Raw genomic sequence first — 24,113 nt, forward strand, 5'->3', positions numbered from 1 at the left:
CGCAGATGTGTTATTTTTCATAATTCTACTACAAAGTATAAAAAATGTGGTACAGATACCACTCATTCCCATAGCACAGAAGGGGTATCAAATCTTGATTCTCCAAATTTGTACACTTAATACCATACCAAAAAAAGTTACATCCAACAAAACAAAATCAAAAAACCAAGGTTCCTTGCAAATGATCAGATGCAATCAAAGATGGAACTCAGCTGGATTCCTAAATACTGCTGCACATTAATAAATTCAAACAATTGACTACAACTAATACAAAGTGCAACTGAGCGATCTTTGTAAAATAGCAAATTTCTGAACACCACATTTGAAGCTTCCAACCTATAATCTCCACCATCTTAAAAACAAGCCAAGAGGCACTCTGAAAGACCATCGCTACATGTTCGCTAAGTCACACAATATTTTGTCTCGGAAATGCACATCGTTGACTCCAAATCCTGCAATCACCACCCAATAATGTGCGAACTCCATCATCACACTAAGAAACTCATCGCCGGTTCTCAAAAATAATTTATGCTGCTTCTGCCTACGATATTCCAGACATAGAAACCCCGGTTATTGGCTTTTTCTTTTCAATTAAATCTAAAGATCTACCATAAAACAGAGGCTCTTTTACTCTTTCACCGCTTAGTTTCCCCCAGTTTTACTTGCCAGCGTCCACCCTCAATCGGCAGAGGAAATGAAAGTGACCCACACACTCCAGAGCTTTCACAAACTTTTTCTCCCCCAATGTTTCTACGATTGCGCGGTTCAGTAGGTGCACGATGGGAAATGTAGTTGCAAACACCGACTCCGGCCATGTCGGCCTGCTCTCACATCCCCCACTCAACGTTCACCCCTCCCTGCCCACCGCTCATCCAGCTCCCATCCTCTGCCTCCCGGATCCTACAACTCTCGACAAATAAAAAAGAGACGCTCATTCCACACTGCGTCTTCCTATAGTCGCAGCAGCGCTTGTCCCTCCACCAACTGCTCCCCAGCCGCTTTCCTACCTCCTAAAGTCTTCCCAGCGTAATGGCCGCCCAGGTCCCGCAACCAGATGGCGAGCCGCGAGCCGCGCTCCGTGAGGGGGGAGGGAGGGAGGAGGGGGTGGGGCGGAACGGGACCGCCGCCGTCATCTCGCGAGATTACCCCTTCCCCCTCCCAACCCAGCCACTCTCGCTTCTGCGCATGCGTAAACCCAGCACCACCATGGTTCTGCGCCTGTGTGAACCCTGCGCTAGCTCGAGGGACAGTGCAACCTGGCGGGGTGTATTATCTCGCTAATGCGCGCACGGAATGTACCGGCAGTATGCCCTGACCTCTAGTCAAGCCTGGCATATGTTCCGATTCAGCGATCAATTGCATTTTAAATAGATATTATCGGGCCAGACTTTTGTCCAATGGCGTCCTGGCGTCGACGGTCTGCTGCGCTTGGATTGTGGCTCACGTGGTCCAAGCGATGGCGAAGCTATCGGCAACGGCCGCTTCATTTTGGCGGCAGGACGTCATTTGGCAGCACGATGGAGGCCCGCGGGGGTTAGATGTAAAACAAAGCTGAACATACGTTTTAAACCCCGCATATCTTGTGTCTCCACATTGCAAACTAAAACATGCCAGAAACACCCTGCAGGTCAGGCAGCACTTGTGAAGAACGAAATGTTTGCGGTCCAATTCATCTGGAGGTGAGGAAACTAGCATTAAATTGTAGAGAGAATGTGGGAAATGTTGGACACAAGGAATAACTCTTGACTGATTTGTCCAAGGGATCTTGTTCAGTTAATTTGTTTTTTTTTCAAGTGACCAAGAAGGGCAGGGCAGTTGAAATTGTCAACATGGACTTTAGCAGGGTATTTGATAAACCACTGCATGGTAGGCTTCTGGATGGTCAGAATACGTAGGATCCAGGAAGGAATCTGAATAAATACAAAGTCGAACATAAAGTGCTGGAGTAACTGCTGGGTGAGAAGAGGAATATCGATATGCTGAACGTTCTAGGGGCTCGTCTGGATCGAAGGCCGCTCCATAAGACTAATGAGTTATCTGGCAACTTGAAAAAGAATGTCACTGTTTTGCACATGTGACAATAAAACATTATTGAACTGTAACTCTACAGGTCAGGTGGCATCTCTTGAGAGCATTGATAGGTGACGTTTTGGGTCGAGACCCTTCTTCAGACTGATTGTAGGGTGTGTGAAGAATGCTAGAAAAGGAGAGAGGCAGGACAAAGTGTGGCAGGTATTAGTCAACAAGGGCGAGGAGGATTTTTTGACAGGCAGATGGTTGGATCAAAGACTAGAGATGAGTCAAGTCAAGTTTATTCATCACATACACATACGAGATGTGCAGTGAAATGAAAAGTGGCAATGCTAGCGGACTTTGTGCAAAAAGACAAACAAACAAACAACCAAACAAACTACAAATAGAATGGAACAGAATCACATATTCTTTTACATATTAAATATTGTGGGCGGAAGGAAAGGGGGAAAAAAAGCAGTAGAGTGGCACAGTAAAGTTAGGTAGAGATAGGTGAGATAGGAGTTTACAGTCCTTATGGCCTCTGGGAAGAAACTCCTTCTCAACCTCACAGCATGGCAACGGAGAACAACCTCTTGAACACAATAGCTGTGAGTTGGGCTTGAATTGTGGATTGTTATATCATACAATCATTGTACATTGGGCTATCTCCCAACTCTTCCATCGCTATATCGACACTGCATCAGGGAGGCTTCCTGCACCTGTGCAGAACTCATGGATTTGATTAACTTCATCACGTACTTCCAAATTCACCAGGAATATCTATTGATCTCTCTGTCTCCATCACAGGGGACAGATTACCAACTGACGTTGACTATAAACCTCCCAGCTCCCATAGTTTTCTGGACTACACTTCCTCCCACCCGGCCTCTTGCAAATTCACTCTTTCCTACTTTCAATTCCTCCGTCTCTGCCACAAAATGTGATTTTCCATTCTAAGGCATCCAATATGCCCTCTTTCTGTAGTAACCATGGCTTTCCCACTTCTGTCACAGATGGATCACTTGCCCAAGTCTCCTCTGTGTCCTGTAGTTCTGCTCTTACTTCCCTCTCCCACCAGACGAAACACGGATAGTGCTCCCCGGTCCTCATTTTTCACCTCACCAACCTCTGCATTCAACATATCATACTCTGACATTTCCGTTACCTCCAATGTGATCTCACTACTAGTCACATCTTCCCATCTCCACCCCTTTCCACCTTCCGCAGAGACCGCTCCCTCTGCAGCTCCTTGGTTCCTCATCCCTTCCCACCCAAACCTCCCCTTCCCCAGGTACTTTCCCCTGCAACCGCAGGAGGTATAACACCTGTACCTATACCTCCTCCATCACCTCCACTCAAGGACCCCAACAATCCTTCCAAGTGAGACAGAAGTTCATGTGCACCTCCTCTAACCTCATCTACTGCATCCTGTGTTCCTGATGTGGCCTCCTGTATATCGGCTAGACCAAGAGTCTGAGTGTTTTATTGTGATATGTCCCAGATAGAACAATGAAATTCTTGCTGCTGCACAACAGAATCTGTAAACACAGTATACTGTAAAACAATATAATAAATGAGAGAGAAAAAAAAGTTCAGTGTGTACATGTGTCTTTTTACAAAACTGGAGAGATTTTGAGGAACAAGATTATTATTCAGTTTTTATCACCAATACACTGTTCTTAACAAAAATCTATCCATCATGTGAAACCTTATAAATACCAGATATAAATTAGATAACTTCAAGACCAAAAGTAAAAAACTTTTTTCATGACAGACAAATCTTCATCGTTTTACCACCAATTTGGACACCATAAATGTGACATTAGAAACGCTGCCACATTTAGTCATGAATATTTAATTCATAAATAAACTTCATATGGTCCCTCGTATGTACAGGTTTTGATAATGATCTAGGGAAATATCTTCATCAATACTAGGAGAAAAATACAGTAACATGTCTGGTATTCCGCCTAGCAAAGCATATATATGTGTATGTGTACTTATGAGTATGTGTATATATATGTCTTTTTACAATACTGCACACAAAAATGTGAAAACATAAGAAAAGATAGCATATTGATGGCGTTTCCGAAAATGGCATCGGAATGCAAATACATTTTGTGTAACGGTTGTCGAGTGGTTTCCACCAGTGACCTGGTTGGCACAGTAAGTGCACGTATTTCTTATTCCTTTCTGTGTTTATGAATACCACATGGAACAATAAAATTACAAACACCATTTCCACTTCATTCACCTGATCATGTAGTAGAATATTGCATCCATCTGAGTGGACACCGCAACGCGCATTACACTTCATACACACAAACGTACGTTGCGGTGGACACTAAACGGTTTGGTGTCCCAGAAAACTAACGTTACATTATCAGCGCGAACCAAACATTTTCACCGATGTGATCTAAACCTTATGGATTTGAGCTATCGATGGCCGATGATTCGTCAGATCGTTTGATTTGGGGTGATTTTTTTGTAAGTAAAAAGTAAAAAGAGACAGTGTGCTGCCAAATTGAAGATTGGCTCAGTTTCTTAGTTTTGAAGATCAATATATGTAAACAAACAAAAATTATTTTTATTTAAAAAAGTCGGGAAATTTATCGTAAGCGGTCGTTGCATTTTTTGACACCACGATGTTTTTGATATATTAAATTGGAAAATAAGAAAAAATAATTAACGCCCAGTAATCGCTACTACCATAAGATACCTCGTTGGTTTTTTGAAATGTATTAGAGGTTTGGAGCCTCCATGATTTAACTTACGGGGGTACTGACCCCGATAGCGGTCGTTGTGACATTGGATACCAAGCACAACGACCGTTACGGGATCTTTACAGTACTGTATTATCTTTAATTTACATAGAAACATAGAAAATAGGTGCAGGAAGAGGCCATTCGGCCCTTCAAAGGTCAAAGGTTATTTATTAGTCACATACACCTAGGTGTAGTGAAATGCTTCTTGCCAGTGCAGCACATAAAGAAAGAATACAGACATAACATTAATAAGAAATTAAACATAAGAACATCCCCCCACAATGGCTCCCACCATGAGGGAAGGCACAAAGTCCAGTCCCCAACCCCAGTTCACCCATAGTCGGGCCCATTGAGGCCTCCACAGTTGCCTCTACGGAGGCCCGATGTTCCTGGCCGTTCTCGCCGGGTGATGTTGCTCCGGCGTCGGGAGAATCCTCGCAGCGGCTTGGGACACCTGGAACGGCCGTTTCCGTACTGGAGGCCGCGGCTTCCGAAGCCAACAAGGCCGCGCCGGTTGGAGCTCCACAACTGGCGATCTCGTCGCGAGATCCCAGGCTCCCGGTGTACAGTTCGGCGCCGCCGCCCGCAGCTGGCCGCTCCTCAAACCCGCAGCTCCGTGATGTTGTACTCGGCGGACTTCAGCTCACCGGAGCTCCAGCGCGGCGACCCAGGCAAGGCATCGCCCACTCCACGACAGCGCTCCAGCGCTGTGCCGCTGCCGAAGCCGTGGTTCTGGGCAGTGCCCGACAGGAAACGCCGCTCCAGGCCCGCTGGTAGGCCGCGAGGACGGGTCGAAGCTGCAGCCTGGAGAAAAGCTGCCTCTCCGACCAGGTAGGGACCCTGAAAGGTAGTTTCCCCCTTCCCCCCCCACCCCCCACATAAAAAAGTCTAGAACTCCAGAAACAAAAACACTTTAACTAACTAAAAATAAAAAGAAAGATGAAAAGACAGACAGCTGCAGGCTGGGCAGCCGCGCACAGATCAGCGCCCCCTTCGAGCCAACACCGCCATTCATTGTGATCATGGCTGATCGTCCGCTACCAATAACCCGTGCCTGCCTTCTCCCCATATCCCTTGACTCCACTAGCCCACAGAGCTCTATCTAACGCTCTCTTAAATCCATCCAGTGACTTGGCCTCCACTGCCCTCTGGCAGGGAATTCCATAAATTCACAACTCTGGGTGAAAACGTTTTTTCTCACCTCAGTCTTAAATGACCTCCCCTTTATTCTAAGACTGTGGCCCCTGGTTCTGGAGTTGCCCAACATTGGGAACATTTTTCCTACATTTAGTTTGTCCAGTCCTTTTATAATTTTATATGTTTCTATAAGATAGCCCCTCATCCTTCTAAACTCCAGTGAATACAAGCCTAGTCTTTTCAATCTTTCCTCATATGACAGTCCCGCCATCCCAGGGATCATTCTCGTGAACCTACGCTGCACTGCCTCATTCACAAGGATGTCCTTCCTCAAATTAGGAGACCAAAACTATACACAATACTCCAGATGTGGTCTCACCAGAGCCCTATACAACTGCAGAAGAACCTCTTTACTCCTATACTGAAATCCTCTTATGAAGGCAACATTCCATTAGATTTCTTCACTGCCTGCTGTACCTGTAAGCCAACTTTCAGTGACCGGTGTACAAGGACGCCCAGGTCCTACTGCACCTCCCCCTTACCTAACCTAACCCCATTGAGATAATAATCTGCCCCCTTGTTTTTGGCCGCCAAAGTGGATAACCTCACATTTATCTATATTATACTGCATCTGCCACGCTGTACTTACTGTATTTTTCTCCTGGTATTGATGAAGATATTAAGCCTAGATCTTTATCAAAATGTATATGTATGAGGGGTTATATGAAGTTTATTTATGAATTAAATATTCATGACTAAATGTGGCACCGTTTTTAAAGTCACATTTTTGGTGTCCAAATTGGTGGTAAAACGATGAAAATTTGTCTGTCATGAAATAGGTTTTTGACTTTCAGTCTTGAAGTTATCTCATTTATTTGCTATTTATAAGGTTTCACATGATGGGCAGATTTTTTTTAAGAACAGTGTATTGGTGTAAAAAAGTGAATACTAATCTTGTTCATTAAAAACTCTCCAGTATTGTAAAAAGACACATATGCTAAGGATGTATTCCCAATCTATCTTGCCACAACCCATGCACTTTTCTTACCTGCATTTCTTTGTAACACTATTCTGCATTCTATTTATTTTTTTCCTTTTGTAAAATCTTTGTTTTGCATTCTATCCAGGCTAGTCATATCATAAATGCTAATCTGGAATTCTCAGCCACAGAAGGTAGTTGAGGCCAGATGTGGCCCTTGTGGCTAAAGGGATCAGGGGATATGGAGAGAAAGCAGGTACAGGATACTGAGTTGGATGATCAGCCATGAATGGCGGTGCAGGCTCGAAGGGCCGAATGGCCTACTCCTGCACCTATTTTCTATGTTTCTAGGGCATTGGAACCAGTTCTGGAGGAGGTGGGACCAGTACAAACAGGACGGTCTGCACCTGGGCTGGAATGGAACCAATATCCTTGGGGGAGTGTTTACTAGTGCTGTCGGGGAGGATTTAAACTAATGTGGCAGGGGGATGGGAGCATGAGCAGAGAGACGGGTGTAAAATGAGGGTAGAAGCAATAGGTAGCAAGGTGAAAAGTAAAAGTGGCAGGCATACAAATCCAGGGCAAAAATCAAAAAGGGCTACTTTTCAACATAATTGTATAAGGGGTAAGAGTGTTGTGAAAACAAGCCTGAAGGCTTTGTGTCTCAATGCAAGGAGCACTCGTAATAAGGTGGATGAGTTGAACGTGCAGATAGTTGTTAATGACTATGATATAGTTGGGATCACGGAGACATGCCTCCAGGGTGACCAAGGCTGGGAGCTGAACATCCATGGATATTCAATATTCAGGAGGGATAGACAGAAAGGAAAAGGAGGTGGGGTAGCATTGCTGGTTAGAGAGGAGATTAACGCAACAGAAAGGAAGGACATTAGCTTGGAGGATGTGGAATCGATATGGGTAGAGCTGCAAAACACTAGGGCAGAAAACGCTAGTGGGAGTTGTGTACAGGCCACCTAACAGTAGTAGTGGAGTTGGGGATGGCATCAAACAGGAAATTAGAAATGCGTGGAAATTAGAAAGGTAAAACAGTTATAATGGGTGACTTCAATCTACATATAATAATAATAATAATAATAATAATAATAATAAACTTTATTACGGACTCAAGGTCCAGACAAGGGGCAACATTACATTAAAAAAGCATTGCATATCAAATATCATAAATACATATAAAATCTTGGTATATCACTTATAAAAACATCATAATTTATATATTTTTAAAACACAATACTTAAGTTAAAAATCCAGATTAAAAGATGATCAATGTCCTACAACGAGACAACGATACCAGTGTCTCCACAGCTGGGATTCGTAGCGTGTAGTGCTAACCCTTATGTTTGTCAAGGCCACAATAAGCACATTTTTAGAGTCATTTATCCTGCAAATGAATTTATACATGTGGTGTCTTAGGATAGCTTCTAAAGTACTGACTCCTGCAGCCACAAACATATTACTGGCACTACACCATCTAGGTTGCCTTAGCAGTGTTCTCATGGCATCGTTATATGCCACCTTTAGTCACTGCATACTTGTCTTTAAATAGTTCGACCACAGGTGCGCAGTGTAGAGTGGTGTGCAGTATGCTCTAAATAGCGACATCTTCACCACATCTGCACACGCACCAAATTTACGCAAGATTCGCCTGTACATACAGCATGCGTCGTTGCCTATAAATATCCTCATCATCTGTCATTTGTTCTGTAATAATATGCCCTAGATATTTTATCTTATTACAGACACTAAGATTGTTGTCAGACTATTTAAAATCAGGATATTTTAGGCATTTATCCTCTTTGGTTCTACAGATCATAACAGCACTCTTACTAGCATTATATTTAATGTCATGTTCCACACCATACACAGAACATATAGTAAGGAGCTGCTGGAGACCAGCGCTAGATGGACTAAAGACCACAAGATCATCTGCATACATAATATGGTTCACTAAAATATTACCAATCACGCACCCAGTGTTACAGGCTTTCAATTGTTTAGACAGATCATCAATATATAGATTAAAAAGGACTGGGGACAAAATTCCCCCTTGTCTAACACCATTGCTAACCCCAAATGGGGCTGAGACCCTATTGCCCCATTTTATTTGCATAGTCTGGTGGGCATACCAGTAGGCCAGAATTCTAACAATGTGTTCAGGCACCCCTCTTTGACTCATTTTACCAAACAGCTTTCTGTGATTAACACGGTCAAAGGCTTTGGAAGCATCAATAAAGCACATAAGGATTGAAGAGTTTTTGCCTCTATATTTGTTTACAATCTCCTTTAGGGCATATATGCATAAGTCAGTGCCATGTTTAGCTTTAAAGCCAAACTGGTTATCTGTGGAGTTAACAAACTCATTTATTCTATCCAGCAGAACTCTTTCTAAAACTTTTGACAATATGCTGGCTAAAGCTATGGGCCTGTAATTATTTAGGCTGCCTACTTTACCAGCTTTGTCCTTAATGACCGGCACTAACAGGACAGACAACATTGAGTCTGGTAACAAGCCATGAATCATAAAGCCAGTAAACAAATAGTTAGGAGAGGAGCTATCCTCATACTCGCATACTTAAGATGTTCAACAGAGATATGATCCAAGCCACTTGCTTTGTTGTTGGACAGCTTGTTCATGGCATGATACACCTCATGTGACATAATCACCATCGAGTCATTACTCTCAATATTGTCCACCCTATACAAGTCACCTTGGACACAGTTGAATAAAGTGCTATAATGTTGTCGCCATAACTCCGCGATATTAGCTGTTCCGGCGATTCCAACTACAGTACATGGTAGAGATATTTTGCAACTGCTAAGAGCTCTCACTTCCTTCCAAAAATCTGTAGCATTGTTACTTAGCAGCTTCTTAGCCATGGAATCAGCCCTCATAGCTTGCTCATTTTTACAGATGAAGCGAACAGCATACTTATACCTTGCATTAGTGAGCTTCTTGTGCTCAAACCCAGGCCCCTGTCTGGGTCTACCTGCCATAGCCCATGATTTGGTGGCTTCACGGGCTTCAGTATGATACTCAGCTACATACTTATTCCAGCCAGGTCTGATGTTATGTGTCTTATTTTTATGCTTGCAGTAGGGCTTACTGCCTAAATATAAGGCGCTTACTATATCATTATACATGGAGCAGATATCTCTCCTATGCTTCATATCTTTACAATTAATATTACTACATATTATTGCATCTTGATTTAAATCTTTTTATTTGAATTTCACAGCAATTAGCATACATACAATGATAACAGACAGTGACAGTCAAGGCATAATTGTGCAACCCTCAAAGCCCTTACCCTTACCCACCTTCAACCCACCCGAATCAGGTCGGAACCAAACGGGGACAAACAACACTCACATACATACACATCCACACAAATATGGTAAGATAAACGAAACAAAAAGTACTAAAAAAAAAAAGAAGGAAAAAAAAAGGGGGGTCACTAATAACAGTAAATAAGTAAGTAATTAAATAAATAAGTGTGGGGAGGGGGGGGGGGGGGTTAAGGGGAGAGCAGCTGCAGTAGAGAAGAACAATGGTGGAGAGCACTCAGTCCTCTTCCGAGTCCGGGGACAAGTTGAGAGAGTTAACAAGTTCCAAGAAAGGGTTCCACGTATCTAGGAATGTCTTGGTAGAGCCTTTGAGAGAGAACCTAAGTTTTCCAAGCTTTAAATTGTAAAGCACCTCCTTAATCCAGCGGGCGTGTGTCGGGGGACAGGTGAGCCTCCAGTTAAGCAAGATCAGTCTCTGGGCTAACAAGGTTGTAAAAGCTAGAACCCGTTTCACCGCAACAGAGAGGTTGGTGTTGGGAGGGGTACCGAAAATGGCTGACAGTGGGTTTGGAGGAATAGTCTGGCCGTAGGCTCTGCTTATCAAGTCGAAAGCACTCCTCCAAAAGGCTGCTAGCTTAGGGCAAGACCAAAACATATGGCTATGGTTGGCAGGAGATTGATTACATCTGTTGCAGGTGTCCCTAACAGCGGGGTAAATTCTAGATAATCTTGCATTTGTGTAGTGGACTTTGCATTGGATTAGGCCATGATGGGCACGTATGTAGGAAGAATGGATCAAATCCAAGGCAGAGTCCCATTGCTGGTCTGTTAGTTTCGTATTCAGCTCAACCTCCCACGCAGCTTTTAATGAGGTATGAGGTTTCAATATAACCGACCCTAACATGTTATACAAAACAGAGATGCATTTCTTCCGGTTGGGATCTAGAGCTAAGATGGTATCGGTCAGGGTTTCAGGGGGGCGATTTGGGAAATGGGGGAATGTCTTCTTCACAAAATCCCTAATCTGGAAAAAACGAAAAAGGTAGGAGTTTGGGAGGCTATAGTTGGACGAGAACTCCGCAAAAGATGAAAAGATGCCATCCTTGTATAGGTTTTTGATACTACTGATACCGTTGCTATGCCAGGTTTTGAATGCGTGGTCTGTACTTGAAGGTTTAAAGATGTGGTTTTTAAGTAGTGGGGTCAAGATGGAAGGGCCTTGTAAACCAAAGTTTTTCCTGAGTTGACTCCATATCTTGAGCGAGAGGGACGCAATTGGGCCTGCACCCACAGATGTTATAGGAAGGGGGAGTTGGGAGCATAGGACAGACCGCAACGGGAGATGTGAACTCGCCTTTTCCATGTGTACCCAGGTTGGTAGGTGGTCGCAATATTATTGCATCTTTAGGTAGATGAATATTGCTTAAGGATTTATCTGTATGGGCATAATAGGCTAGGATGTCTTCCTTTGTAAGCGTTGACCAGTCCAGTTTTTCTGTATTAAAGCTATTTCTATCTCTGGATACCACAGGTATGTGTTCAACATTTATTGTCATAGCAACAGGTATATGATCAGTCATTGCTGCCCCGTACAGAATGCTCATACACCCCAATGAGGCATGTGCATCAGCTGTACTAATACAGTGGTCCAGCCATGATGTGGTGTGCTAGGACTCACTAATTTAAGTATAGCTATCTGTAGGTAAAAGCACTTTGCTTGACAATATTAAATTATTATCTTGACAGAACTGAGCCATATGATTGGCAAATAATGAGTTCATATCTGAGATATCTGCATTCATATCCCCAATGACATATACACTACAATAATTATTGTTTTGAATGAAAGAATAGATGAAAGCAAGTCTATTTAAATATTCATCCTCATTCTGATGGCATTCATAGGGTGTATATACATTCAGGATAACAAATTCCTTGTCGTTGTGAGTAATGTGTATGGCAATGCACCAGTCAACATCAAGCCAAATCACATTTACTGATGAGTCAAGCTTCTTGTTCCATAGAATAGCCACACCACCTGGTATCCTACCTCTGACTATTCCCATGCCAAGGTCAGTTGTAGACTCCCCAGCCCTATGAAAGTTGTCATTGAGAGAATTGAGTTTGTCCAAGTCTTGCTTCGCTAAGAATATCTCTTGCATACACAGTATGTCACAGTTCTCCAGGAGGTTGTCAACAACTGAGCAGCGAGCTTTATCCCCTGCGCTCTGGCCCAAACGCAGGCCACGACAATTGTACGATAATACTCGAATGTTCATTTAGCGAGACTAGTGAGTGCCCCTAGCACCAGCAGGTATATTCATTCCCCCCGCGGTGCTTGACCCGATGACTCCAACCCTGCGCGGCTCGTAATAGCGCCGGACAAATGCCCCTTCTGGCCAGAGCTCCGGATTGTACATTTCGCCAACCTCATTGCATTCCGCAGATACTTTAAATGAACTGTATCTACTGTGTACAGTGTCAATCTTTTGACAGGTAACCTCACGGCCAAGTTTTTCATTAAGATAGACAGATAAAGTTCTGACGTCTAGATCCGGTGAAAACTTGGAGGCAAAAACACTCACCAGCTTAGTCTTAATCATTTTGATGTTGCCCACAGCTCCGGTACCAATAATAGGCACAGCGTTACTGAATTTCTTCCTCTGCCCGGTGGACAATTTTGGCTTACCAACAGTGTTTGGAGCATGACGTCGACCTTTTTTCACAACATGACTCCACTTTGGAGAGTCTTGCAACGTTAGACCACTGGGACTATTCTCCACGTTTAATACAAGGTCCTCCGCCGCAGCCCTCACTCCGACAACTAAGCCAGAGGCTCCTGCCGGTGCAGCTCCAGTGCTGTATCTGCCATGCCAATGGCTCCATCCAACGCCGCCAATGCATCCGGACCACCGCGCCGAGTCAGGTCAGTGGTGCGCTCCAATGCACACACTGGAGTAGTGTTCAAGGTGCGCTTCAATGCACCCACTCGGCGATCAATTTCCACTGTGATGGCACGAAAATCTTTGCATACATCAGCCTGTAGCTGCTTCCACGGGAGCTCTGTAGTGTCTTTTTCCATTCACATATCTTGTAATTTATGGCCAATTTATGCATAATTTGTATTTTTGCATGTTGTCCAAGTCCATATGCTATGATGCCACTGCAAACAATATTTTCATTGTCCCAATACCTCATCGTGCGTAAGTTTAGTTTAGATCAGAGATACATAATGATAGCAGGCATTTCTGCCCACATATTTAAAACCCGTAGCACCGTGGCCGGCCGCACTATATTTAAAGCCCATTATGCTGTAGCCGACAGCGCTTTGTTTAAAGGTCCATGCTCTAAGCCAGTAACGCTCTGCTTAAACCTTTGCGCACAAAGTTTGCAGCCGGTAGCACTGTGTGTATTACCTTTACATGCCAAGTCTGAAGTTGATAGCGCTTTGTTTCCAAAGGGGAGGGGAATCTCGCTTGGATGCAGGCCCCTGCCATGTGTTGCAGTTTGAATTGGGAAGCGGCACTATTGGCCAGGACTTAACGGCGGTTATTTCCACGGCTAATATCTGCCTGTATAAAGGCCGGCGCCGGTAAGCGATAGGTTAGTTCATGTAGAGAGGGATTCATCGACGGGCTGAGTCATGATCAGAGACGCGGGCAGATGCAGAAAGAAAGAGAGAGAGAGAGAGGGAGGTGTGTTGCTGTAAAAAGGTCCCTGCGCATACCGAGACAAGTATTGTTTTTGTTCTCTCTTGCCAATAAATCTGATTTGTAACTAAACAGACGAGTGTGCCTTTTTTCTATTCTACTAGTCAGATCCTTGAATCTGTTCCCTTGTAACAATTGGCGTAGTCGGCAGGATCTGACGAATAGAATAGAAAATGTTTGATAAAAAGAAATAGCAAAGTGGATGGCATTGGTGCAGGTCAAGCACCCCCGTAACGAGCTGCTGCTCTCTGTGCAGGGCAGCCAGCAGCAGGCCGTACTGCAGGCAGGACCAAGAAACTCAAGAGTTGTAGCTTCTCTAAAGGGCCTGTCCCACTTGGCAATTTTTTTCGGCGACTGCCAGCGCCATATCAGTGTCGCCAAAAGATTTTGACCATTTCAAAATCCAGCGGCGACAAAAAAAATATTGCGACACTTGAAAAATCACCGCGCGTCATACATCATCACACCGCAAATCTTTTGGTGACCTTATACGTCAGTCAATGATGCCGGCAGTCGCCAAAAAAATCGCCAAGTGGGACAGGCCCTTAATGGGTCAAGTGGGAGAAGTTTACCCTGGTGCTTTTTCCAGCATCAACAGACAAAACTGTAGCAGTGTGGGACAGTGAAAGAATCAAGAGACTTAAAGGTGCCAGCAGCCTCCACCTACAGCCCGGTATCTTTTTGTTTTTTTGTTTATTTAGTTATGTAAAAGTGTGTTTTTTTTTTGTGTTTTTATGTGGGGGAAGCGGGCACGGTAAGGGGGATACCGTCCTTCAGCCGCTTCCTGGTGAAGACGCGACTATTATTCGAGTCGCGTCCTCGCCCCCCCCCCCCCCCCCCCCTAGCGGCCTACCTACTGTATTGGCGCGGCCTTTCCTGCCAGGATCGATCAGAGCTCCAGCAGCGGCGGGACAGCGCTGTAACATCGCGGGGCTGGCGATGCCTTACCGGGGATCGCCATCTGGAGCCCGGAGTGCTGGACCTGCGGAACCGACATCATGGAGCTGCGGTTTGCGGGCTCCCAACGCGGGCAGCGCTGATGGACAGCGCGGGGTCCTGCGACTCTGCCCGGCTCGACCTGCGGACTCGGGAGCTGCGGACTCCGGCTGGGGAGGCGGCTGATCAGGAGGTCCGGGCCGCTGAGGAGGATGTTCACCGTCGGGGTTCGGCGTCGGCGTTCCACCAGCCCGGCGTGAGGGCCTGAACATCGGGCCACCCGGGGCGGCGACTGCGGGTGCTAGGAAGACCTCGACCACGAGTGAACATCTGGGAAGAATGGAGGGGAGGCTGGCTGGACTATGGTGCCTTCCTCACCTTGGTGCCACTGTGTTATGTTGTGTCGTGGACTTTCAGTGTTTGTACTTTTAAAAAAATTCTATTTTATTTTTAATATGTTTTATTATTTATTATTATTTATTTATTTTTATTTTTATGATACTGCCTGTAAGGGAAATTCATTTCGTTGACTCTAACTGAGACAATGACAATAAATTTGAATACAGAATACAAAAAAAAAAAACAGTGTTCACCCGAATGGATCAACACTGGCATCTGCAGGATTTGATCGATTTGTATTGTTTTGGAATGTATATGGCAACTGCGATAATTATGCTACATTGAAAGGTCACAGTGGAGCAGTGATGGAATTGCATTATAACACAGATTGCAGCATGCTTTTTCCAGCATCAACAGACAAAACTGTAGCAGTGTGGGACAGTGAAAGAATCAAGAGACTTAAAGGTCACCCATCCTTTGTGAATTCATGTTATCCAGCCCGACGGGGAGCACAATTGGTCTGTACATGAAGCGATGACAGAACAGCAAAGCTATGGGACATTCGGAAGAAGGCTGCAATCCATATGTTTCAAAACACGTACCAAATACTGGCAGCAACGTTTAATGACACAAGCGATCAGATTATCTCTGGTGGTAGTGATAACGACATTAAGGTTTGCGACCTCCGACAAAACAAGTTAATTTATACCATGCGTGGTCATACAGACTCAGTGACTGGTTTGACCCTGAGTAGGGTAAAAGAGGCCATCACAGAACTATCAGTGAGAATAGTGGCCATTTGCACCGTAGCCCTACAGAACCGCATGGTCCCAGATTTCATCCTCGCTGAGAAAGTGGGCACGTGCTTTGATCGGGCGGGAGTGCTGTACTTATATTCCAGGTGATTCAGAGACCATCACCAACCTCGCTGAACATATCCAGGAAGCCATGGGGAAGATTCGAAGGGTCGGAGAACAATACCACGGCAACAATCCCTCGGGAGGACGGTGGCCTTTCAGGATGTTTGGAGACTGGTGGTCAACAGTGGTGCACTGGTGACTGACCATTGGGACAATCTTGTTGGCCATAATATTACTACATTGTATGTGCGGATTGGCATCATGACCACGTGGACTTTACTAAAGCCTGTGGTCTGGATGTAACGAGGTAACGCCTGCAGGACAGATGTATCAGTAACCAGACTGTTCGAGGGGTGGAATGTAGTACGAGAATTTTGCCCGAACAGTCCGTGACCCATAGTGCTGTGGCCATAGCGCTATGTTTAAAGCCCTATAGCACTGTGGCCGATAGAGCTATATTTAAAACCCATAGCGCTATGGCCGGCAGCGCTATATTTAAAGCCCATAGCGTTGTGCCGGCAGCGCTATATTTAAAGTCATAGCGCTATAGCCGACTGCCCTTTGTTTAGAGCTCCAGGCGCTAAGCCGGTAGCGCTCTGTTTAAACCTTTGCACGCCAAGTCTGTAGCCGGTAGCGTTGTGTGTATTACCTTTACGCGCCAAGTCTGCGGCTCTTAGTGTTTTGTTTCCAGCGGATGGGGCCTCGCTTGGATGCAGGCCGCTGCCATCGGTTGCAGTTTTAATTGGGAAGCGGCACTATTGGCCAGGACTTAACAGCGGTTATTTAAACAGCTGATTTCTGCCTGTGCAAGCCATGTTAGTTCATGTACGAGAGGGGTTCTCCGATGGGCTGAGTCACGGATCAGCGCCACGGACAGAGACAGAGAGAGGGAGGTGTGCTGCTGTAAAACGGACCCCACGCATTCTGAGACAAGTATTGTTTTTCTCTCTAGCCAATAAATCTGATTTGTAACTAAACAGACGAGTGTGCCTTTTTTCTGTTCTACTAGGCTAATCCTTGAACCTGTTCCATTATAACAGCAGTCCACACCAACCATGGATTACCCGTTCACACAAGTTCCATGTTATCTCAGTTGTGCATACACTGCTTATACACTATTGCCAATTTTACAGATGCTAATTAAACTCCAAACCCGCGGATTTTTGGGTTGTGGGTGGGAACTAGAACACCAGGAAAAAAAACACACTGTCACAGGGAGAATGTGCAAACTCCACCCTGGGTCAGTATTGAACTCATATATCTGGCGCTGTGAGTCAGCAGCTCTACCAGCTGCACAGTTGACTGATAGAATCTGGGATATGTTGATGGGAATGTGGGGGGGAAAAATGAGTGTAGGTGTGTGCTTGATGGTCAGCACGGACTCAGTGGGCAGCAGAGCCTGCTTCAATGCTATATAACTATGAACATTATAAAACATTGGTTATGTCACATCTGGAGTACTGTGTTCTGTTCTAGGAACACAACCCCCTCTACTTCCCAACCCCTACACTGCAGCTAGGGGTTACCTGCATTTCGAGATTGGCTGCTGCATGGCAGTGACTGCATTACTGAAATACTGCTTACTACTATTACTATAAAACTGCTTTGAGATGTAAGACAATGTTGGGCAACACTGAAATGGAAGATTTTCCCTTTTTGTTTCAAATTGAAATGATGTCACAGGAAAAGTATTGTGACTAACAATTTGTCCCTATTCTGTGCTGCATTGTGCTAGGAACCAATAGATATAATAAACAGCAACTAGCAATTAGTACCATTGTTCATGGATTGGGTCCCATGGCCATGCATTAAACAATGTGTAACTGTCTTCTGATTAGTTATGTGTCAGTAGTCTGGATTAAAATCTTCGCTCTACTAAATGTAGAACAACAAAAACCCTTAACTCCTCATTGTTCCACACCAAAAGTCTCCATATTCAGGGTATTGGGATTAAAGTATGTCTTTCGGGTTATTGACATCCCCAGAGAGATTGCCAAATGTAATTGCCATCTAGAATGACTACCCTCGGGACCCAACGACATGTATAGATCTATGGTGCGCACCCAAATCTGATCCCAAATGGAGTATCTGATCATATCCCAGGTGGTATGGCAACTGCTCTGCCCCAAAACACAAGTAATTGTGGACACAGCCCAGTCCATCACGCAAACCAGTCTCTCCCCAATCAAATCCATCAACACCACGTTGTCTCAGTGAAAGCAGCCAACATAATCAAGGTCCACTTGCACAGGGGTCATTCTCTGCCATCAGACAGAAGATACAAATGTGCTGGATGCACATTTCACCATCCCTCCCCTCCTGTTATGAGACTGCTGAATAGATCTCTTGCAAATATTTGCTAAGAATGTATTTCCAATCTTCCTTTTTGTGTCCCCAACACTTTTTTATTGTCTCTTTCTCTGTAGCTGTAGCACTATTCTGCTTTCTTTTTTGCAGTACCTGATGTAGTCATATATGGTATGATTGTACTAATGCAAGATATGATCTGCCTGGATTGGATGCGGAACCAAAGTTTATCCCTGGTTCTTGGTACGTGACAATAATGAACTAATACCAATGTATTGCAGACAGACAGAGGATCTGAATATAACATAATTATTGCAGATTTTGAGGTTTTGAATGTGGCCCATACATGCAGAGAGAAGAAGCTTTGAACTTCGCAGGTATCTTACAGAATGAAGGGCTCTGAGATTATCCTCTGTATTACAGAGAGAGAGATTCTAAACATACCTCGGGTATTGTAGAGGCTCTGCATGCAGCCCAAATATTGCAGACCGAAGTGATTCCCAATCTGGTATCTTTGACCCTTTGGAGAGATGGGTGGTGTGGCATGCCAAAGATTAAAGGGTCTACAGGGCTCGAAATTAGCGGTTGCCCGGGTGCCAATGGCAACCTACAGTCCCGCCGGGCAAGCTAAAAGCCATGCCATTTTGCCTGGCTTGGCAAGCACCCGGGACACCTAGCGTTTAATTCTGAGCGGGCCCCCTCTCTATGTCTCTCTTTCTCTCTGTCTCCGCCCGCCATCCGTGTCCGGGTCTCGGCTCTCGACTCTTGGGCCTCCGCTCGGCTCTCGGGTCTCCGCTCGGCACGGCCGGCCGCCTTATACATGAGTACTGCCACGGCCTGCACATGCGCACAACCACGGCCAGCACATCATTGGCCGTAGCTGTGCGCATGTGCGGCCCTGCACACGCGCACTGCCACGGCAACTGGTCGGCGTCGGCCATTTTCTCCTTCCCATTGCATTGTGGGAGATCTGGCCGCCATTGCTGTCCGGTGGGTCGCTGCCTCACCGCGACCGCTGAAAACCAACGCAGAATCACTCCCTGGAGCTGGAGTAACTCCCTGGAGTGACGTTTCGGGTAGAAACCCTTCTTTAGATTTCCTCTGGTTTTAGTGTTTTTAGTTTAATTTAAAGATACAGCGTGAAAACAGGCCCTTTGGACAACCGAGTCCATGCCGACCACCGATCACCCGCCCAGATCGCGAGAGCTTCGATTGCCGACTGCAGATGGTTCGATCGCTGCGACTGCGGAAGAATAAAGAGGGAAGAAGACTTTATTGCCTTCAATCATAGTGAGGAATCCGCTGTGGTGGATGTTTATGTTAACTTATGAAGTTGTGTGTCTTGTTGCTTTATTTAGTATGGCTGTATGGTAATTGAGTTTGTGAGGCTCAATGGAAATGGCAGATCTCAAAGTAACCATCTGCCCTTTAAAGAACCCCATACCCTGCCTTTTGCAGTGTGTGGATCCCACAAAGGAATCTTCGTCCACTTCCCGGCTAACAGAACTGGAGTGCAAGCAAATCATCATTGACACTGAGGGAATGGTTAAGAAGAAAAGCCATGGTTTCTCCTGTTCTGTAACATCAAATCAAGACTTGGAGGTTTGGACTGGTGCATTTCTGGACATCACGTGGTCTGCCATGACAGTTATGAAGAAGGTTCTGGATTAGTGGGATTCCATAGAACATTTGCCAGCCTTTCAATAAACAAAGTCTAGGATTCTGCAGTAATTTGTCACGCCCTCAGAAGAATACTTCTATGCTTCCTTACTGGTTTTTCCATCCTGTGATTTTTTTTTACCTCTGTATCTTTTCTCCATACTATTGCAGGTTTTAATTCAGTGGTTAACGTAGACACAAGACACAAATGTGTTTCCTTTGAAATCTCCACTCCTCCAAGCTTCTGCATTTAGATTTTTCACGGAGCTCATACAAGTCACATAAACTGTCAAACTTGAAAAATAAATGCTTGTGTTAAGACAGAGGGCTAGTATGGACATTGTGGGCCAAATGGATTATTGGGCTGGCGGCTCAGTCACTGAAGCCTGTTGTGCTGGCAGCACACTCACTCACGGCTGGTGGTCTGGCAGTTGACTCACGTTATTCCTTGAAATTCCATTACAAGCAGGGTGCAAGGCCACCAAATTCAAGTGCAGTTTCTTACCACTTCAAGCAGGGTGCAAGGCCACTAAAGACAGCGAGTTGTAAACTCTCCCTCCTCCATCTTGCAGAGGCTGAGCCATGCCCACATTTCTGGGTTTTATAGTCCCTCCCACCAGAGGGGAGTGGCCTTCGGCGTGAGTGACAGGAGAGAGAATCTCAACATTTTTTAAACACTAATAACTTATTTTGCATCAATGGAAAAATCCTCGGCACCTGATGAGCGGAGGGGGATTCTGAGTAAGATGGCCAAAAATCACAGCCGTACGTGGTAGAGTTTTTTTTCTAAAATCAATAAAAAGCGCAAACAGGAAGTGGTCAAGATTAGACTTTTAATTATATAGAAGGCAAGGCAACTTTAATTATGCAACACAGCTTTAGCATTTCTAAACCAAAGACAACACAGCTTTAGCATTTCCAAACCAAAGGCAATACAGCTTTAGCATTTCCAAACCAAAGGTAACACAGCTTTAGCATTTCCAAACCATAGGCAACACAGCTATAGCATTTCCAAACCAAAGGCAACACAGCTTTAGCATTTCCAAACCAAAGGCAACACAGCTTTAGCATTTCCAAACCAAAGGCAACACAGCTTTAGCATTTCCAAACCAAAGGCAACACAGCTTTAGCATTTCTAAACCAAAGGCAACACAGCTTTAGCATTTCCAAACTATATTTTCAAACCACATTAAGGGCACTGACAGGTCAGTAAAACCACTCACAGATTAGTAGACATGTGTTCAGTGTTATTCACAGCTCAGACTGAGAGACGTGACCCTCTCGCTCCCCCATCTTGCAGAGACTGACTGAGGCACTCAACACTTCCGGGTTTTATAGTCCCTCCGGAAGGGGCGTGGCCTTCAGGAGAGAGAATCTCAACATTTTTTAAACACTAATAACTCTTTTATTTTTCATCAATGGGAAAAATCCTCTTGTCCTGCGCAGCGGAAGGGGACTCTGAGTAAGATGGCCAAAACTCACAGCCGCAAGTGGCAGCGTTTTTTCTAAAATCAATATCCAGAACAATAGGAAGTGGTCAAGATCAGACTTTTAGTAATATAGATTATAAAGGATGAGGTAACACAGTTCTTAGAAATAAGCGAGTTCGGTATTCCAACTGCGCATGCCCAAATCATGGGTAATTCGCGATAAACATTCTCAGCAGCTATGCTGCTGCATGAATACAGACCTGCTGTTCATCTGTAGTCAGGATCGAACCTGGGTCTCTGACCCTGCAAGCGCTGTTGAATTGGTACTGGACCGTCCCCGTCCCGTCCCGAGTGTCCCATCCCTGTCCGGGGCGGCCGTAGATGTCCGGGGTGACACTAGACTGACGGGACACCGGCCTGTTGCAGTGGCGGCCCAGGCTTACAGCCAGAGCGGAGAAGAAGCGCTAGCTCCAGCTCAACTCTGCATGTCCCGCCGGGTTAACCGGCAGCCCTGGACTGATGGGACACCGGCCCGTTGCAGTGGTGGCCCAAGCTTACAGCCAGCGCGGAGAAGAAGCGCTAATTCCAGCTCAACTCTGCCTGTCCCGCCGGGTTAACCGACAGCCCTCGACTGACAGGATACCAGCGCGGAGCAGTGGAGTTAGCACTTCTTCTTTACTTGCATACCCAATGTATACAAATAGCAGCCACCTACGGCGCTGACATAGTTACATGCTCCTTTTGTTATCCCCCCCCCCCCACAGCAGCTCCCCCATGCCGGGTCCCCATTGTCCTTTGTTCTCCCACCCTCCCCAATTGTCCATTGTTCTCCCCCCTGCCTCCCGCACGGCGGCCCCCCACGCTGGGCCCTCCATTGTTCTTCCCCCCTCACGGCGTCCCCCCACTCTGGGTCCTCCATAGATCTTCCCCTCCCCCTCCACGTTCTCATCGACCTTTGACCACGGGTCGACCCGTGAGGCATCGCCACCGCCGCGACGCTTCACCACAGCCGAGGTCCCGTCGTCACGAGGCTTCACCGACTTGGGCCCCAGCCTCTGCTCCGTTGGACACTTTGCCAACCCGGATTCCAACCCGCGAGGTCCCGACTCCTCCGTCTGACCTGCGAGGCCCCGTCCCGGGCTTCTATGGGCGATCCAGGAGTCGTCCAGACCGCGGCGCCTCGATAAAGGCCTCCGGAGGTTCCAGAGGTCATAGACTCAGAATTAAAGGGCACTCTTTTAGAAAGGAGGTGAGGAGGAACTTCTTTAGTCAAAGGGTTAATCTGTGGAACTCATTGCAACAGAGGGCTGTGGAGGCCGTCGGATATTTTTACAGCAGAGATAGACAAATTTTTGATTAGAACGTGTATCAAAGGTTATGGGGAGAAGGCAGGAAAATGGGATTTGGAGGCAGAGATCAGCCATGATTGAATGGCGAAGTAGACTCGATGGGCCGAATGGACTAATTCTACCATAACTTGTGAGTCAACAGTTGAATAATGAAATGGGATTCAATTCACTCCTGTTTGCCTGGTCTTCAGATGCTACCTCATGTGAGGTCCCGTTCCTTGGACATACCCATAGTGGGTACATTGTTTGTGGTTACCAGACATAGTTTTGCTTCTGCTTTTTTAGTTTAAAAATACAATGTGGAAACAGGCCCTTCGGTCCACCGAAGATTTTGGATGTTTTGGAGTAAAGGCCTTGTCTTGAAATAGATGCGGCAGTGGCGGAGAAAAGAGGTAGGGTGGGAGAAGTAGTTGTATTTCTTGAGTACGTGCCAAAATAGGATTGGAAGAAAGACAATGCAGTCATCAAAAAGTAAGTGCAGCTAGGGCTCATGTGAATGCCCATGTCTCCCCCTTCGATCCATAGAAAGTGGGAAGTATCAAAAGTTACGCAAATGAGAGTGTTAATGAAGTGGAAATGGTGGGTCTTTGTTCAGAAAATAAACGGAGAGTCCCAAGACTTTCCTGATGGGTGGAGGTGTATAAAGTCTGGACATCCATGGAAATGATGAGCTGGTTGGGACCAGGGATCTTATTGAAATGTTGAAATGAAAGATGTCCCATGCATAAGAAGGAAGAAAGTGAACAAGGGTAGACTGGATGGGTCCAGGTATGAAACTGTGAGTTTGTTTGGGCAAGAGCAGTGGGCCCACCAGTTCAGTCCTGTTTATGGATCTCAAGTAAGAAATAGCAGTGGGTAGTTTAGGTCGGGGCACTATGAGATTGGAGGCTGTGGAGAGAAAATCTGTAACTATCTGGGAGATGGTGGCCTGGTTTTGAACGGTAGGGTCATGCTCCCGAGGATGGTATGATATGGTGTCTGCGAGATAGATAATGTACCGGACTGCAACAGCACGCCCCTTGCCTGAGGAAATAATGACAAAGCTGGGGTTGGTTTGAAATGAGGAGCCCTGTGTGCTCAGAATTGCTAAGGGACTGGACAAAAGGCAGTCAATGTTACATCAACTATTGGAAATTAAAAAATCCATAGAGTGTAAAGGGCCAAAAGGGGGAGTCAATGTGACAGGTAAAACGGTAATCAATGGGGAGTTGAGGTTTCATTGCTGAAGAATTAAGTATGGAGGTAATGGAAGAATATCTTGGCATCATGTTGGACTTGGAAATCACTAGGTGTATGCATCGGGGGATAAAGGTGAAGCATCTGCTG

At 45.5% G+C, this 24,113-nt stretch overlaps 2 protein-coding genes across 3 annotated transcripts in view; one reads left to right on the forward strand and one right to left on the reverse strand.

The window, feature by feature from the left end:
* Nucleotides 1-1,081, reverse strand: part of reps1 (RALBP1 associated Eps domain containing 1) — a 67,259-nt gene extending 66,178 nt beyond the window's left edge. Inside the window, exon 1 of one of the 2 annotated variants that reach the window (XM_033025984.1) lies at nucleotides 1,008-1,081. The gene's annotated coding sequence lies outside the window, so the exon portion shown is untranslated. Of the gene's footprint in view, nucleotides 1-609; nucleotides 853-1,007 lie in introns of those variants that run through there. The other variant, XM_033025985.1, reaches the window with a different exon arrangement.
* A 437-nt stretch (nucleotides 1,082-1,518) lies between these two features.
* abracl (ABRA C-terminal like) overlaps nucleotides 1,519-24,113 on the forward strand; it is a 28,517-nt gene continuing 5,922 nt past the window's right edge. The window contains exon 1 of the mRNA XM_033025987.1: nucleotides 1,519-1,679. Within this exon, the coding sequence (XP_032881878.1) occupies nucleotides 1,608-1,679 (72 nt within the window). The 5' untranslated portion in view covers nucleotides 1,519-1,607. The remainder of the gene's footprint in view (nucleotides 1,680-24,113) is intronic.

This window comes from Amblyraja radiata, chromosome 8, assembly GCF_010909765.2.
Source record: "Amblyraja radiata isolate CabotCenter1 chromosome 8, sAmbRad1.1.pri, whole genome shotgun sequence".
Classification (NCBI taxonomy): Eukaryota; Metazoa; Chordata; class Chondrichthyes; order Rajiformes; family Rajidae; genus Amblyraja; species Amblyraja radiata.